Raw genomic sequence first — 16,191 nt, forward strand, 5'->3', positions numbered from 1 at the left:
TTCCCGACGGCTGGAAAAGACCCTGCACCCGCAGCCCCCAGCACCTAAAGGAACGGAACTCCTGTGCAGGAGTGACCCCCAGGAAGCCCTCTCCCTTGCCCAGGTGGTGGCTACCCCGAGGAGCCCCCCCCTTGCCTGCCTGCAACGCTGAAGAGATCCCTTGATCTCTCATTGATTTCCATTGAAAACCCGACGCTTGTTTCTACACTGCACCCGGCCGCCCAGTGCCGCTGAGGGTGTACTTTTTGTGTGGACTTGTGTCCCCCCCGGTGCCCTACAAAACCCCCCTGGTCTGCCCTCCGAAGACGCGGGTACTTACCTGCTGGCAGACCGGAACCGGGGCACCCCCTTCTCTCCATTGAAGCCTATGCGTTTTGGGCACCTCTTTGACCTCTGCACCTGACCGGCCCTGAGCTGCTGGTGTGGTAACTTTGGGGTTGCTCTGAACCCCCAACGGTGGGCTACCTTGGACCCAAACCTGAGACTTGTAAGTGATTTACTTACCTGACAAAAACTAACAAATACTTACCTCCCCAGGAACTGTGAAAATTGCACTGTGTCCACTTTTAAAACAGCTTATTGTGTTTTATGTGAAAAGTATACATGCTAATGTAATGATTCAAAGTTCCTAAAGTACTTACCTGCAATACCTTTCAAATGAGATATTCCATGTAGAATTTGAACCTGTGGTTCTTAAAATAAACTAAGAAAATATATTTTTCTATAACAAAACCTATTGGCTGGATTTGTCTCTGGGTGTGTGTTCCTCATTTATTGCCTGTGTGTATGTACAACAAATGCTTAACACTACTCCTTTGATAAGCCTACTGCTCGACCACACTACCACAAAATAGAGCATTAGTATTATCTCTTTTTGCCACTATCTTACCTCTAAGGGGAACCCTTGGACTCTGTGCATACTATTCCTTACTTTGAAATAGTGCATACAGAGCCAACTTCCTACATTGGTGGCAGCGGTGGGATACAAGACTTTGCATTTGCTGGATTACTCAGCCAATACCTGATCACACGACAAATTCCAAAAATTGTCATTAGAAATTGATTTTTTTGCAATTTGAAATTTTTCTAAATTCTTAAGTCCTGCTAGGGCCTTGTGTTAGTCCCTGTTAGCATTTCCTTTTAGAGTTTAAAAGTTTGGTAAAAGTTTGAATTAGAACCTAGAACTAGTTTTAGATTCTTAAAAAGTATTCCAACTTTTAGAAGCATAATGTCTAGTGCAGAGATGAATGTGGTGGAACTCGACACCACACCTTAACTCCATCTTAAGATGAGGGAGCTAAGGTCACTCTGTACACTAAAGAAAATAGTAATGGGCCCCATACCTTCCAAACTACAGCTCCAGGAGCTTTTGGCAGAGTTTGAAAGAGCCAACCCCTCTGAGGATGGCAACACAGAGGATGATGATAGTGACTTGGAGGGTGATTCCCCCCTACCAGTCCTATCTAGGGAAGACAGGGCCTCTCAAGCCCTGACTCCACAAATCATAGTCAGAGATGCTGGTTCCCTCACAGGAGGGACCAACCTCTCTGAAATCACTGAGGATAACTCCAGTGAAGAGGACATCCAGTTAGCCAGGATGGCCAAAAGATTGGCTTTGGAAAGACAGATCCTAGCCATAGAAAGGGAAAGACAAGAGATGGGCCTAGGACCCATCAATGGTGGCAGCAACATAAATAGGGTCAGAGATTCTCCTGACATTTAGTTACAATCCCTAAAGGGATTGTAACTAAATATGAAGATGGTGATGACCTCACCAAATGGTTCACAGCTTTTGAGAGGGCTTGTGTAACCAGAAAAGTGAACAAATCTCACTGGGGTGCTCTCCTTTGGGAAATGTTCACAGGAAAGTGTAGGGATAGACTCGTCACACTCTCTGGAAAAGATGCAGAATCTTATGACCTCATGAAGGGTACCCTGATTGAGGGCTTTGGATTCTCCACTGAGGAGTATAGGATTAGATTCAGGGGGGCTCAAAAATCCTCGAGCCAGACCTGGGTTGACTTTGTAGACAACTCAGTAAAAACACTAGATGGTTGGATTCAAGGCAGTGGTGTAAGTGATTATGATGGGCTGTACAATTTATTTGTGAAAGAACACCTGTTAAGTAATTGTTTCAATGATAAACTGCATCAGCATCTGGTGGACCTAGGACCAATTTCTCCCCAAGAATTGGGAAAGAAGGCAGACCATTGGGTCAAGACTAGGGTGTCCAAAACTTCCACAGGGGGTGACCAAAAGAAAGGGGTCACAAAACCTCCCCAGGGGGAGGGTGATGAGACAGCCAAAAACAAAAATAGTAAAGAGTCTTCTACAGGCCCCCAAAAACCTGCACAGGAGGGTGGGCCCAGAGCCTCTTCACAAAACAATTCTGGGTACAAGGGTAAAAACTTTGATCCCAAAAAGGCCTGGTGTCGTAGCTGTAGTCAGTCTGGACACAAAACTGGAGACAAGGCCTGTCCCAAGAAAGATACCACTTCTAACTCCCATCCAGCTAAAACTGGAATGGCCAGTCTCCAAGTGGGATCAACAGTGTGCCCAGAGCAAATCAGGTGTCACACTGAAGCTACATTAGTCTCTGAGGGTGGGGTGGATTTAGCCACACTGGCTGCCTGGCCCCCTAACATGCAAAAATACAGGCAGCAGCTCTTAATCAATGGGACAAGTGTAGAGGGCCTGAGGGATACAGGTGCCAGTGTCACTATGGTGACAGAGAAACTGGTTTCCCCTGGCCAATACCTGGCTGGACAAACTTATCCAGTCACCAACGCTGACAATCAGACTAAAGTACATCCCATGGCAATGGTAACTTTAGAGTGGGGAGGGGTCAATGGCCTGAAACAGGTGGTGGTCTCCTCAAATATCCCAGTAGACTGTTTGCTTGGAAATGACCTGGAGTCCTCAGCATGGGCTGAGGTAGAACTGAAAACCCATGCAGCCATGCTGGGTATCCATGAACTGGTGTGTGTCAAGACAAGGGCACAGTGCAAGGCACAGGGTGAAAAAGTAGAGCTGGAGTCTGAAAGAAAGGCCCAGCCTACCAAGAGAAAAGGAAAGTCAGCTGGGAAACCAGCTGCAACACAGCAAGAAAAAGAGAACCTCTCTTCTCAGGAAGAAGTTCTGCCCTCTGAGGGAACTGAGCCTATGGAGCTGGAACCTTATCAGGTTGAGCTCTTAGGCCCAGGGGGACCCTCAAGGGAAGAGCTGTGTAAGGGACAAGAAACCTGTCCCTCTTTTGAAGGCCTTAGGCAGCAAGCTGCTGAAGAGTCCAAAGGCAAGAAAAATGGAACACATAGGGTCTATTGGGAAGATGGACTCCTGTACACTGAGGCAAGAGATCCCAAACCTGGTGCCACTAGGAGAGTGGTAGTGCCTCAGGGTTTCAGAGAGTTTATTCTGACCTTAGCCCATGATATTCCCCTTGCTGGGCATTTGGGACAAACCAAGACGTGGGAGAGGTTAGTCAACCACTTCTACTGGCCCAATATGTCCCAGAAGGTTAAGGAGTTTTGCCTCTCCTGCCCCACCTGTCAAGCCAGTGGGAAGACAGGTGGGCAACCAAAGGCCCCCCTCATTCCACTTCTAGTGGTGGGGGTCCCCTTTGAAAGAGTGGGTGTGGACATAGTTGGTCCACTAGAACCTCCCACAGCCTCAGGAAATATGTACATCCTAGTAGTAGTGGATCATGCTACTAGGTATCCTGAAGCTATTCCCCTTAGGTCGACTACTGCCCCTGCAGTAGCCAAGGCCCTCATTGGTATCTTTACCAGAGTGTGCTTCCCTAAGGAGGTGGTGTCTGACAGAGGTACCAACTTCATGTCAGCATACCTAAAACACATGTGGAATGAGTGTGGGGTGACTTATAAATTCACTACACCATATCATCCACAAACTAATGGCCTTGTTGAGAGATTCAACAAGACATTAAAGGGCATGATCATGGGGCTCCCAGTAAAACTCAAAAGGAGATGGGATGTCCTCCTGCCATGTCTGCTTTTCGCTTACAGAGAGGTGCCTCAGAAGGGAGTAGGGTTCTCACCCTTTGAACTTCTGTTTGGCCACCCTGTAAGGGGACCACTTGCTCTTGTTAAAGAAGGCTGGGAGAGACCTCTTCATGAGCCTAAACAAGACATAGTGGACTATGTACTTGGCCTTCGCTCAAGGATGGCAGAGTACATGGAAAAGGCAAGTAAAAACCTTGAGGCCAGCCAACAACTCCAGAAGTTGTGGTATGACCAAAAGGCTGCACTAGTTGAATTTCAACCAGGGCAGAAAGTCTGGGTTCTGGAGCCTGTGGCAGGACACTTCAGGACAAATGGAGTGGCCCTTACCCAGTACTAGAGAGGAAGAGTCAGGTCACCTACCTGGTGGACCTGGGCACCAGCAGGAGCCCCAAGAGGGTGATCCATGTGAACCGCCTTAAGCTCTTCCATGACAGGGCTGATGTAAATCTGTTGATGGTGACAGATGAGGACCAGGAAGCTGAGAGTGAACCTCTCCCTGATCTCCTCTCATCAGACCCTAAAGATGGCTCAGTGGATGGAGTGATCTACTCAGACACCCTCTCTAGCCAACAGCAGTCTGACTGTAGGAAGGTCCTGCAGCAGTTTGCTGAACTCTTTTCCCTAACCCCTGGTCAGACACACCAGTGTACCCATGATGTGGACACAGGAGACAGCATGCCTGTCAAAAACAAAATATTTAGACAGTCTGACCAAGTTAAGGAAAGCATCAAGGTGGAAGTCCACAAGATGCTGGAATTGGGAGTAATTGAGTACTCTGACAGCCCCTGGGCTAGCCCAGTGGTCCTAGTCCCCAAACCTCACACCAAAGAAGGAAAGAGAGAGATGAGGTTTTGTGTGGACTACAGAGGTCTCAACTCTGTCACCAAGACAGATGCTCATCCCATTCCTAGAGCTGATGAGCTAATAGACAAATTAGGGGCTGCCAAATTCTTAAGTACCTTTGACTTAACAGCAGGGTACTGGCAAATCAAAATGGCCCCTGAAGCAAAAGAAAAGACAGCATTCTCCACACCTGATGGGCATTATCACTTCACTGTTATGCCCTTTGGTTTAAAGAATGCCCCTGCCACCTTCCAAAGGTTGGTGAATCAAGTCCTTGCTGGGTTGGAATCCTTTAGTACAGCTTATCTTGATGATATTGCCGTCTTCAGCTCCACCTGGCAGGATCACCTGGTCCACCTGAAGAAGGTTTTGAAGGCTCTGCAATCTGCAGGCCTCTCTATCAAGGCATCCAAATGCCAGATAGGGCAGGGAACTGTGGTTTACTTGGGACACCTTGTAGGTGGAGGCCAAGTTCAGCCACTCCAGCCTAAGATCCAGACTATTCTGGACTGGGCAGCTCCAAAAACCCAGACTCAAGTCAGGGCATTCCTTGGCTTGACTGGGTACTATAGGAGGTTTGTGAAGGGATATGGATCCATTGTGACAGCCCTCACAGAACTCACCTCCAAGAAAATACCCAAGAAAGTAAACTGGACTGTAGAATGCCAACAGGCCTTTGACACCCTGAAGCAAGCTATGTGCACAGCACCAGTTCTAAAAGCTCCAGATTACTCCAAGCAATTCATTGTGCAAACAGATGCCTCTGAACATGGGATAGGGGCAGTTTTGTCCCAAACAAACGATGATGGCCTTGACCAGCCTGTTGCTTTCATTAGCAGGAGGTTACTCCCCAGGGAGCAGCGTTGGAGTGCCATTGAGAGGGAGGCCTTTGCTGTGGTTTGGTCCCTGAAGAAGTTGAGACCATACCTTTTTGGTACTCACCTCCTAGTTCAAACTGACCACAGACTTCTCAGATGGCTGATGCAAATGAAAGGTGAAAATCCAAAACTGTTGAGGTGGTCCATCTCCCTACAGGGAATGGACTTTATAGTGGAACACAGACATGGGACTGCCCATGCCAATGCAGATGGCCTTTCCAGGTTCTTCCACTTAGAAAATGAAGACTCTCTTGGGAAAGGTTAGTCTCATCCTCTTTCGTTTTGGGGGGGGGGGGGGGGGGGGGGGGGGGGGGGAGCGGGGGTTTGTGTAAGGAAATGCCTCCTTGGCATGGTTACCCCCTGCCTTTTTGCCTTTGCTGATGCTATGTTTTGAATTGGAAGTGTGCAGAGGCCTGCTAACCAGGCCCCAGCACCAGTGTTCTTTCCCTAACCTGTACTTTTGTATCCACAATTGGCCACCCTGGCATCCAGATAAGTCCCTTGTAAGTGGTACCCCTGGTACCATGGGCCCTTATGCCAAGGAAGGTCTCTAAGGGCTGCAGCATGTCTTATGCCACCCTGGAGACCCCTCACTCAGCACACACACACTGCTTGCCAGCTTGTGTGTGCTGGTGAGAACAAAACGAGTAAGTCGACATGGCACTCCCCTCAGGGTGCCATGCCAGCCTCTCACTGCCTATGCAGGTATAGATAAGTCACCCCTCTAGTAGGCCTTACAGCCCTAAGGCAGGGTGCACTATACCATAGGTGAGGGCACCAGTGCATGAGCGCTGTGCCCCTACAGTGTCTAAGCAATACCTTAGACATTGTAAGTGCAGGGTAGCCATAAGAGTATATGGTCTGGGAGTCTGTTTTACACGAACTCCACAGCACCATAATGGCTACACTGAAAACTGTGAAGTTTGGTATCAAACTTCTCAGCACAATAAATGCACACTGATGCCAGTGTACATTTTATTGTAAAATACACCCCAGAGGGCACCTTAGAGGTGCCCCCTGGAACCTTAACCAACTATCTGTGTAGGCTGACTGGTTCCAGCAGCCTGCCACACTAGAGACATGTTGCTGGCCCCATGGGGAGAGTGCCTTTGTCACTCTGAGGCCAGTAACAAAGCCTGCACTGGGTGGAGATGCTAACACCTCCCCCAGGCAGGAGCTGTCACACCTGGCGGTGAGCCTCAAAGGCTCACCCCTTTGTGCCAGCACCGCAGGACACTCCAGCTAGTGGAGTTGCCCGCCCCCTCCGGCCCCGGCCCCCACTTTTGGCGGCAAGGCCGGAGAAAATAATGAGAAAAACAAGGAGGAGTCACTGGCCAGTCAGGACAGCCCCTAAGGTGTCCTGAGCTGAAGTGACTCCAACTTTTAGAAATCCTCCATCTTGCAGATGGAGGATTCCCCCAATAGGATTAGGGATGTGACCCCCTCCCCTTGGGAGGAGGCACAAAGAGGGTGTACCCACCCTCAGGGCTAGTAGCCATTGGCTACTAACCCCCCAGACCTAAACACGCCCTTAAATTTAGTATTTAAGGGCTCCCCTGAACCTAAGAATTTAGATTCCTGCAACTTACCGAAGAAGAAGACTGCTGAGCTGAAAACCCCTGCAGAAGAAGGAAGAAGACACCAACTGCTTTGGCCCCAGTCCTACCGGCCTGTCTCCTGCCTTCTAAAGAACCCTGCTCCAGCGACGCTTTCTCCAGGACCAGCGACCTCTGAATCCTCAGAGGACTGCCCTGCTTCCAAGAGACCAAGAAACTCCTGAGGACAGCGGCACTGCTCCAAAAGAACTGCAACTTTGTTTCAAGGAGCAGATTTAAAGACCCCTGCAAATCCCCGCAAGAAGCGTGAGACTTTCAACACTGCACCCGGCGACCCCGACTCGACTGGTGGAGAACCAACACCTCAGGGAGGACCCTCCGGCGACTCCGAGTCCGTGAGTAACCAAAGTTGTCCCCCCTGAGCCCCCACAGCGACGCCTGCAGAGGGAATCCCGAGGCTCCCCCTGACCGCGACTGCCTGAACTCCATTTCCCGACTGCTGGAAAAGACCCTGCACCCGCAGCCCCCAGCACCTAAAGGAACGGAACTCCTGTGCAGGAGTGACCCCCAGGAAGCCCTCTCCCTTGCCCAGGTGGTGGCTACCCCGAGGAGCCCCCCCCTTGCCTGCCTGCAACGCTGAAGAGATCCCTTGATCTCTCATTGATTTCCATTGAAAACCCGACGCTTGTTTCTACACTGCACCCGGCCACCCCAGTGCCGCTGAGGGTGTACTTTTTGTGTGGACCTGTGTCCCCCCCGGTGCCCTACAAAACCCCCCTGGTCTGCCCTCCGAAGACACGGGTACTTACCTGCTGGCAGACCGGAACCGGGGCACCCCCTTCTTTCCATTGAAGCCTATGCGTTTTGGGCACCTCTTTGACCTCTGCACCTGACCGGCCCTGAGCTGCTGGTGTGGTAACTTTGGGGTTGCTCTGAACCCCCAACGGTGGGCTACCTTGGACCCAAACCTGAGACTTGTAAGTGATTTACTTACCTGACAAAAACTAACAAAAACTTACCTCCCCAGGAACTGTGAAAATTGCACTGTGTCCACTTTTAAAACAGCTTATTGTGTTTTATGTGAAAAGTATACATGCTAATGTAATGATTCAAAGTTCCTAAAGTACTTACCTGCAATACCTTTCAAATGAGATATTCCATGTAGAATTTGAACCTGTGGATCTTAAAATAAACTAAGAAAATATATTTTTCTATAACAAAACCTATTGGCTGGATTTGTCTCTGGGTGTGTGTTCCTCATTTATTGCCTGTGTGTATGTACAACAAATGCTTAACACTACTCCTTTGATAAGCCTACTGCTCGACCACACTACCACAAAATAGAGCATTAGTATTATCTCTTTTTGCCACTATCTTACCTCTAAGGGGAACCCTTGGACTCTGTGCATACTATTCCTTACTTTGAAATAGTGCATACAGAGCCAACTTCCTACACCTAGGGTTAGGCTGACCATTCATGGTGGCCAGTTGTTAACTTACTTAGCTTCTGAGGCTTGAATTGAGCTTCATCTTTCATTGCATCAAATGGCCTATGGTAATCGATTCAGGTCTGAACTTAAAACGTGGCTGTTTCATGGCTATGGTTCTGCTTGGTTTGTGCCTTGCAGTCTCTTTTTAGCGCCAGGGCGGCCTGTGGGACTGCTCGATAAGCTGGATTTGATTTATTTGATTACAAAAACACTTACCCAAGCAAAGTCTGAAATGTAGGCACCTGTGTATTATGTTAAGATATTAAGAAGAATCAAGCAAAGTCACCTGTGCAGCGCTGAATAAAAATGGAAGTTTCAACAGACTGCCTCAACTGTGAAGGCACCAGCTATGCCTGACTATTGCTTGCTCTTACCTCTCTGATCACTTCACAAGGCCTCGTTCTGTCCTTCCCATTCCGCCTCGCGCTCTCTCCCGCTTCTCCCATCACCACCTCAGTTTTAGCCTCTCCTTCATCAGGTCATCCTTGCCTTTCTCCTGTTTTGTCTATCTCTCCCTGCCCAACTCTCCCTGGTTTTCTCCCTCTCACCTTTTTGTGCTCACCTTGGAGAAGAGATTGAAACAACCGAGTCGGCTCACAATGCAGTATACTTCTGGGAGACGCTTCCCTTTGCTGCCAGGCTATGAACAGAAAAAAACCAACAGGATATTTAATACAAAATGCTGAATGACTGCTGTTAATGCATCATCTGGCTCTAAAGGACACTGAAGAAGAAATAAGTTACTTAACCTGTAGCACTGATTTTAGAAACGTGATACTTTTTATAGGTCACCAGACTTAGCATTCTTCTGCGATCTAATGGTTCAATTTCAAAAATTCTTGAATAGGTTGTGCGGCATAGGGGAGTACCTGTAACTACATGCACCATGATGACTTTTAGACCCTAATAAAAACCCTTGATTTGGTTCTATCACCAGATTTGCCATGCCAAGCCAACACAAAAATCAATGAATTCCTTTGTGGCTACCTTCACGCCGCGATGGTGGGTTGCAAGCATGTAGACTGATATCAAGTACACACCAGGAAAACAAATACTAAACCTAAATAACTTTCTATTTAATGCAGCATGTCCTTCCTCACTGCTGTGACAAGCACTAGTCTACACCAATGTGCTTGCAAAAAATATATAGAGCGTACCATGTCACAACCAAGCAGATCTCGAATAATGGAAGTGATAACTAGAAACACTTGTCACTGTTTTGTTAAATATAATTTTTGATTACCTGCCCAGAACTTGTTAGCTGATGTAACTGGGGTCTGTACTCATACATACCTGCACATGCATGCGTGTACCCGACTAAGGGAATCCGATTGGAAGTCGGCATATCTAACCAGCCATATAACTGAAATTCAAACTTCAGTGATTGAGGTATTGAAAAATTAGCCTGTTGGAACACTGATCAGTGGGGGCAGCGGGGTACTGCTCAGTCGATGAAACAATGTTTGTGGGGGCTTTTGGCAGATACATTTGAGGTGACAGACAGGTATAAAATGATTAAATATCAATCCCCCTTTAATCCTCCTAACTGGTTTAGAAATCCGTAGAAAGATAAGAACAAATGAAAGACAAGAAGTCATTTAAAAACAGAGATGCCGACCTACCATATCTAACTGGGATATTGTAGTTTAGGTAATGGTTACCTATACATGTAATATATATTTTTATTTAAAAAACAGGCTTTGAGAAATAGGGTCCTCTCAATGAGCTGATAAAGTCACATTCCAGAGGTTCCTCAGAGAAAGACTGCTGCAAGACAGATCATCAAGCCTAGACATAAGTCTCCAACAGGTTGTGTGTTTGGGCCCGCCCACCACGGCACAGTACACGGGAAGGGGCAACACTCAAAGTGCACTGTGTTCCAGAAATCATGTCGCACAGGCTAACCATCTTGAACTGATCTGAAAAGTCCAGTTAGAAACTGACCTATGATGGGCCTACTTACTGCAGTGATCAGAAGGCCTCATGCTGCTTGTCTATGATTGGTTTCGCTTGCTCTTGAGTGTAGGAAGCTGGCCTGGTGTGCGGTGGGTACCTATGGTACTTACACCTTATAGCAGGCCCAGGGTTCCCCTATTAATGAAATGTAGGCAGTGTCTAGAAGCCAGGCTCTCTAGAGGTAGCTGTGGATCACCCACCAAGGCTTATCTAGGAGACATGCAAAGCGCATGCAATACCACTGTAGTCACACAGCACTTACACACATGAAAGAAAACACTCAGAGTTACAAAAATAAAGGTACTTTATTTTAGTGACACAATTACCAAAAATACTAGATGGGCAAACAACAGGAAGTAAGTACACACACTAAATATGTACACTAATAATCAGAAATAGGCATAAATAGCAAGAGAAAACAGTGCAATAGCAACAGACAATAGTGACCCAGGGGGAAGCCCAAAACATACACTAAAAAATGGAATGCGAATGCAGGACCCCACTCAGATAAGTGGAATCTGTAGAAGGGAGCTGGAGGGACTAAGAAACCCCAAAGGTGAGTACTGCAGTCCCCCAGCGACCAGGAAGAAATGAGTAAATTACTGGATTTTCCCTAATCTACCAAAAGGACTGAAAATAAGGAAAGTGCAACACCCAGACTAGATTGCAAGAAACCAGCAGTGGATTCCTGAAGAGGAAGATCTAAAAAACGAAGGGGGCCAAGTTCAGAAGTCTCAGAAGTGAACAGTGGTGGCAGGAGCCACTACCCACCCGTCTGAGGTTGCAGGAGTTGGTCGACGGTAGGACAAAGACGGTCAGCAATGCAGCCCTGGAGTCGGTGAAGACTTCCTGGAGGATGCAGTCGACGTCCCACGCGGGATAGAAGATTGCAGTCTGTCTGTGGCATGGAAAAGCCACCAACAAGCCTTGGTGTGGAGGGAAGGGGGGGGGGGTGTTGAGGGGTCCCAGGGCAGCCTCAGCTATGCAGAGAGTCCACAGAAGAAAAGGCAGCCCCCACAGGAGACCCACGGGAAGAGGACCCAGGAGCTGCCTAGAAGCTCACGCAGCACAGCTGAATAACGGTCCCACGCCGCAGGAGAAGGACGCAGAGGGCTGTGCGTTGCAGGGAAGTTTGCTGTGGGCTGGGACTACACAGAGCCTGAAGATCCCTTGGAGGAGATACCAACAAGCTTTGGTAGCTGCAAGAGGCGCGGTGCACTGGGGTTCTGTCCTGCGTGGAAGGCAAGGGCTTACCTTCACCACAGTTGGTCAGCTGGCAGAGACGACCAAGGGGACCACTCCAGACCACCAGCTGTGATGCAGGATCCACGCAGCTCAGGATGAGAGTAGATCCACACACCCGGTCGTCAATGCAGTTGGTGCCTGCAGATGCAGGGGAGTGACTCCTTCACTCCAAGGGAGATTCCTTCTTCCTTTTCGTGCAGACTGAAGACTTGCCACCCCCAAAGGATGCACAGCCGGGGAAATGTTGCAGAAGCTGGAAGGAGCCGTGGTAACAATATTGCAAGCGGAGTCTTCATCGTGGTTGAAGATTGTCGGCTCCTGGAGGGTCCAGTCCCAGTTACAGTGGCCAGAAGTCAAATTAGAGGTTGAAGAGGAGTCCTGCTGGAATCTTTTGCAAGAGGGAGACCCTAAATAGCCCTTGACGGGGGATTGGTCTCCTAGCCAGGTGACCACCTATCAGGAGGTGGCTCTGATGTTACCTGCCTGACCTGGCCACTCAGATGTTCTTAGAGGCCTTTGCCTACCTTGGATTCAAGATGATAGAATCAAGGGACCCTTTGGAGGAGCCCTGGGCACCAACTCTGGGGTGGTGATGGACAGGTGAGTGGTCACTCACCTTTCCATTGTCCAGTTTCGCGCCAGAGCAGGGACTGGAGGTCCCTGAACCTATGCAGACTGATTTATGCAAGGAGGGCACCAAATGTGCTCTTCAAAGCAAACCAGTGGCCAGGGAAGGCTAACCGTCCCAAGCCATGTAACACTTATTTGCAAAGGGAGAGGGTGTTACCCCCCTCTCCCAAAGGAAATCCTTTGTTCTGCCTTCCTGGGCTTGTGCTGATCAAGCAGCAGGAGGGCAGAAACCTGTCTGAAGGGTGGCAGCAGCTTGGGCTGCCCAGAAAACCCCAGAAGGCTGGCAGGAGCAATGCCGGGAGTCCTCTAAGTAGCCCCCAGAGTGCACAGAATCATACTTCCAATGCTGGCAATAGTATTGGGGTATGATTCCGACATGTTTGATACCAAACATGCCTAGGCTCGGAGTTACCATTATGTAGCTTGACATAGGTAGTGACCTATGTCCAGTACATCAGTAAAATAGCGTCCCCACACTCACGAAGTCCATGAATATAGAGCTTGAGTTCGTGGGGGGACCTCTACTCATGCAGGGGTGCTCTCACACACAGGTACCCCACTGGGCTAGGAGGACCTACCAAAGGGGTGACTTACAGTGACCTGGTGCAGTGACCTGTAGTGAAAAGGGTGCATGCACCCTTTCACACAGGCTGCAATGGCAGGCCTGCAGATATACTTTGTATGGGCTCCCCATGGGTGGCATAATACATGCTGCAACTCATGGGAGACCCCTGGTGCCCCAATGCCCTGGGTACCATATACTAGGGACTTTTATGGGGGCACCAGTATGCCAAATGTGGGGTGTGTAGGCGTCCAAGCAACCACATTTAAAGGGAGAGAGCAGAGTAACTGGGGTCCTGATTAGCAGGATCCCAGTGAACACAGTCAAAACATACTGACAACAGGCAAAAAGTGGGGGTAACAATGCCAGAAAGTTGGTACTTTCCTACAATGAGGTTCAAGTGTTGCGAACTGGCCCTTCCATCACTGTCCCATTTCTTAATCTATGTTTGATAAAGGGAAACAAAGAGATCATGTTCAGCTAGACAAAGTGAAGGATAGTGAGACCTAAAAAGCATATGATCCATGTTACTAGACCCTACATCGAACATGCTTTCTTTGGAGTTGGTGAGAGGGTCATGGACCGTAGAAGTAAGTTTACCTAATGCCTTTATGCTTTAAGGGGCCCCATGTCACAGGTATGGGCCTTTATTCAATAAACTAAAGCATTCTCAGAGATGCAGTTCTTGTTCACATCAACGGAACCAACTGGACTAAAGCTATACATTACAAGGGGCTGTAGAAGTAAAAACTGGAATGGAATGTGGTGTTCCTAAGAGCAAAGAATCATCTGGAGACAGCCATAAACCTACCAGCACCTCTAAGGCAGGAAGCAACCTTTAATGACAAAGCATGAAAGAGGATGGTGCATCTAAGATAGGCAATAGTGCTGCCAGCTCAGAAAATGTCCAGATCAGTTAGTCGCTTACAGAGTGTAAAAGGCCCACCCCCACCCCACCTAAACCCTCTCATGTGTCCCGTCAGAAGAAAGCATACTGAGTCCAGCTCTGGTGGGAGAAAAAAATTCAACAAGTGCCTTGGCAGAAGAAAACTTGAGCAGGCTGAACTTGGATAAATCAGTGAGCAAAATACATTTTAGAGAAATACAGTTCAGAAAAAATACATCAAAGAGACGCAGGCCTGCTAAGGACCTAATGAACAATTGTTTTGCCAGAGGTAGGGAAGCCGGACACAATTATACTTTAAGACAGTGTGGGTGAAATTACGCCCTAGTTTGACAAATTATTGTGTTCCTTAGCAAACAACATACACTACAGAATTAAACCAAGCCTTTGATTTCATAGTATTCCAAAGCTATTGTTCGTTTATGATAATACTAAAACTATATCTTAGGAAAAATATGTTTGAGTTTTGCAAAATTAGAAACATATTAACAAGAGTACGGAATTTCCAGAAGAAATTTCTTCGTATCCCTTGTTTTTGCTATTTACAACCATGTGTTTATTTTTATTTTTTTGGAGGTTTGTGGAACTTAGGCAACGAAGGGTAATGATCGGGCATCAACTTTTACAGGAAAAGACACAGTATAAACACCAGGACTTGGGAATGGGAAGCTGCATACGGAACAGCAGCACAACACAGGAAGCATCTGAGAGATAATCAACCCCAAGCACACTCAACATGTTATGTCACTTGGCACTGTGACAACAAATGATAGGAGACAGATTTCAGAGCTTAGAAAGCATGTTTGATAAATGTGTGGCTACAAGACTGCCTTTGATGTAGAAAAAAATGGCTTTACATTGCCGCAGTTGGGTTTGGTTATCTGTGATAGAAGCAATAGATTTTTTATTTTTATCATATTTCTACTAATTTATTTTCGATTTTAAATTCAACTACTTCATTCTTTGCCTACCAGCATATCTTTCTAGGTATCCCTTGTCACCAATTCAGTTTTATAGTAACAAACCCCATAGAGGTACAGATATTAAGTGGAGTGTATTTTTACCACCCCAAAGCACAACATTTGTTAAATGATTAAATAAACAGAAACAGCAACACCTTAAAATAAGTTTTTGAAAAGCCAATAGGCCTGGCATTGGCTTCAAGCCTTCTGGCTCTGTCAATGCTTTGTTCTTGTGAAACTTTGTTCTCTTGGCTGTATTAAAAATATTTAAAAAAAAAAAAAAAAAAAAAAAACCACTTGACTACCAACAAAATGTTTGTCTCAAAAACAAGAAACTCACACACTGCTGCAGTAGCCCCTAGAATGGAAAGTAACTTTCTACTTTGTGTGCAAATAAGCTCCGACTGAAAGAGCAGGATGCGGCTACACAGTAAAGTTAGCAATGGCTGAACCTTTACCACATGTTGCATGCTGTAGTGAACGGGAGAAAAATGTGAATGGCAACAGCAGACCAATGGATGAAGAGGGGCAGCTGAAAACCCCAATAAGTATATCAAATATAGAAATTTAGTAGTCTGAAAGGTTCTTCCCTAGCACCAGACCTACAAATAAATAGCACACTTCCATAAAACAAACATCTGTGATGTGCATGAATAATACTTCAATGGGACTACTGCACTTATCTTTGGTTAGTTTTACGTGACATAGAAAAAGTAAAAAATCTTGTTTGGATAAGCAGAAACCACAATCCTAGTCAGGATAAGTCCAACACATACCCTAAATTAACCTGTGCTCACCCTCTGATAGTTTGGCACAAAACAGTCAGGCTTAACTTAAGAGGTAATCTGTAAAGTATTTGTGCAACACTTCAAACAGTAAAACTGTGAAAACACCACACAAAAAGTAAAACAAGACCAAAACAACAAAAATCCAATAAGTATAAGTCAAGATATTAATTTTTTAAAATTGAAATCTAACATAGTGCTTAAAAGCATAAAGCACCAACCATGGCTATCTGGTCGAGCTACACTGGGTGAAATTGAAAGGTTCAGGCCTGAGACTTCAGAAGAACAGGAGGCAAGCCAGCAAGCCCTCCGAGTCACTCTGGTTATGGGTTGGAGAGATTCAGGTCTGGTCCGTCTC

At 47.1% G+C, this 16,191-nt stretch overlaps 1 protein-coding gene across 3 annotated transcripts in view; it reads right to left on the reverse strand.

Moving 5' to 3' along the window:
• Positions 1–16,191, reverse strand: part of DENND2A (DENN domain containing 2A) — a 253,271-nt gene that overhangs the window by 85,563 nt on the left and 151,517 nt on the right. For all 3 annotated transcript variants that reach the window (XM_069227903.1, XM_069227901.1, XM_069227902.1), the window contains one exon: positions 9,352–9,429. In XM_069227903.1, coding sequence (XP_069084004.1) covers positions 9,352–9,429 — 78 coding nt within the window. The remainder of the gene's footprint in view (positions 1–9,351; positions 9,430–16,191) is intronic.

This window comes from Pleurodeles waltl, chromosome 4_1, assembly GCF_031143425.1.
Source record: "Pleurodeles waltl isolate 20211129_DDA chromosome 4_1, aPleWal1.hap1.20221129, whole genome shotgun sequence".
Lineage (NCBI taxonomy): Eukaryota > Metazoa > Chordata > Amphibia > Caudata > Salamandridae > Pleurodeles > Pleurodeles waltl.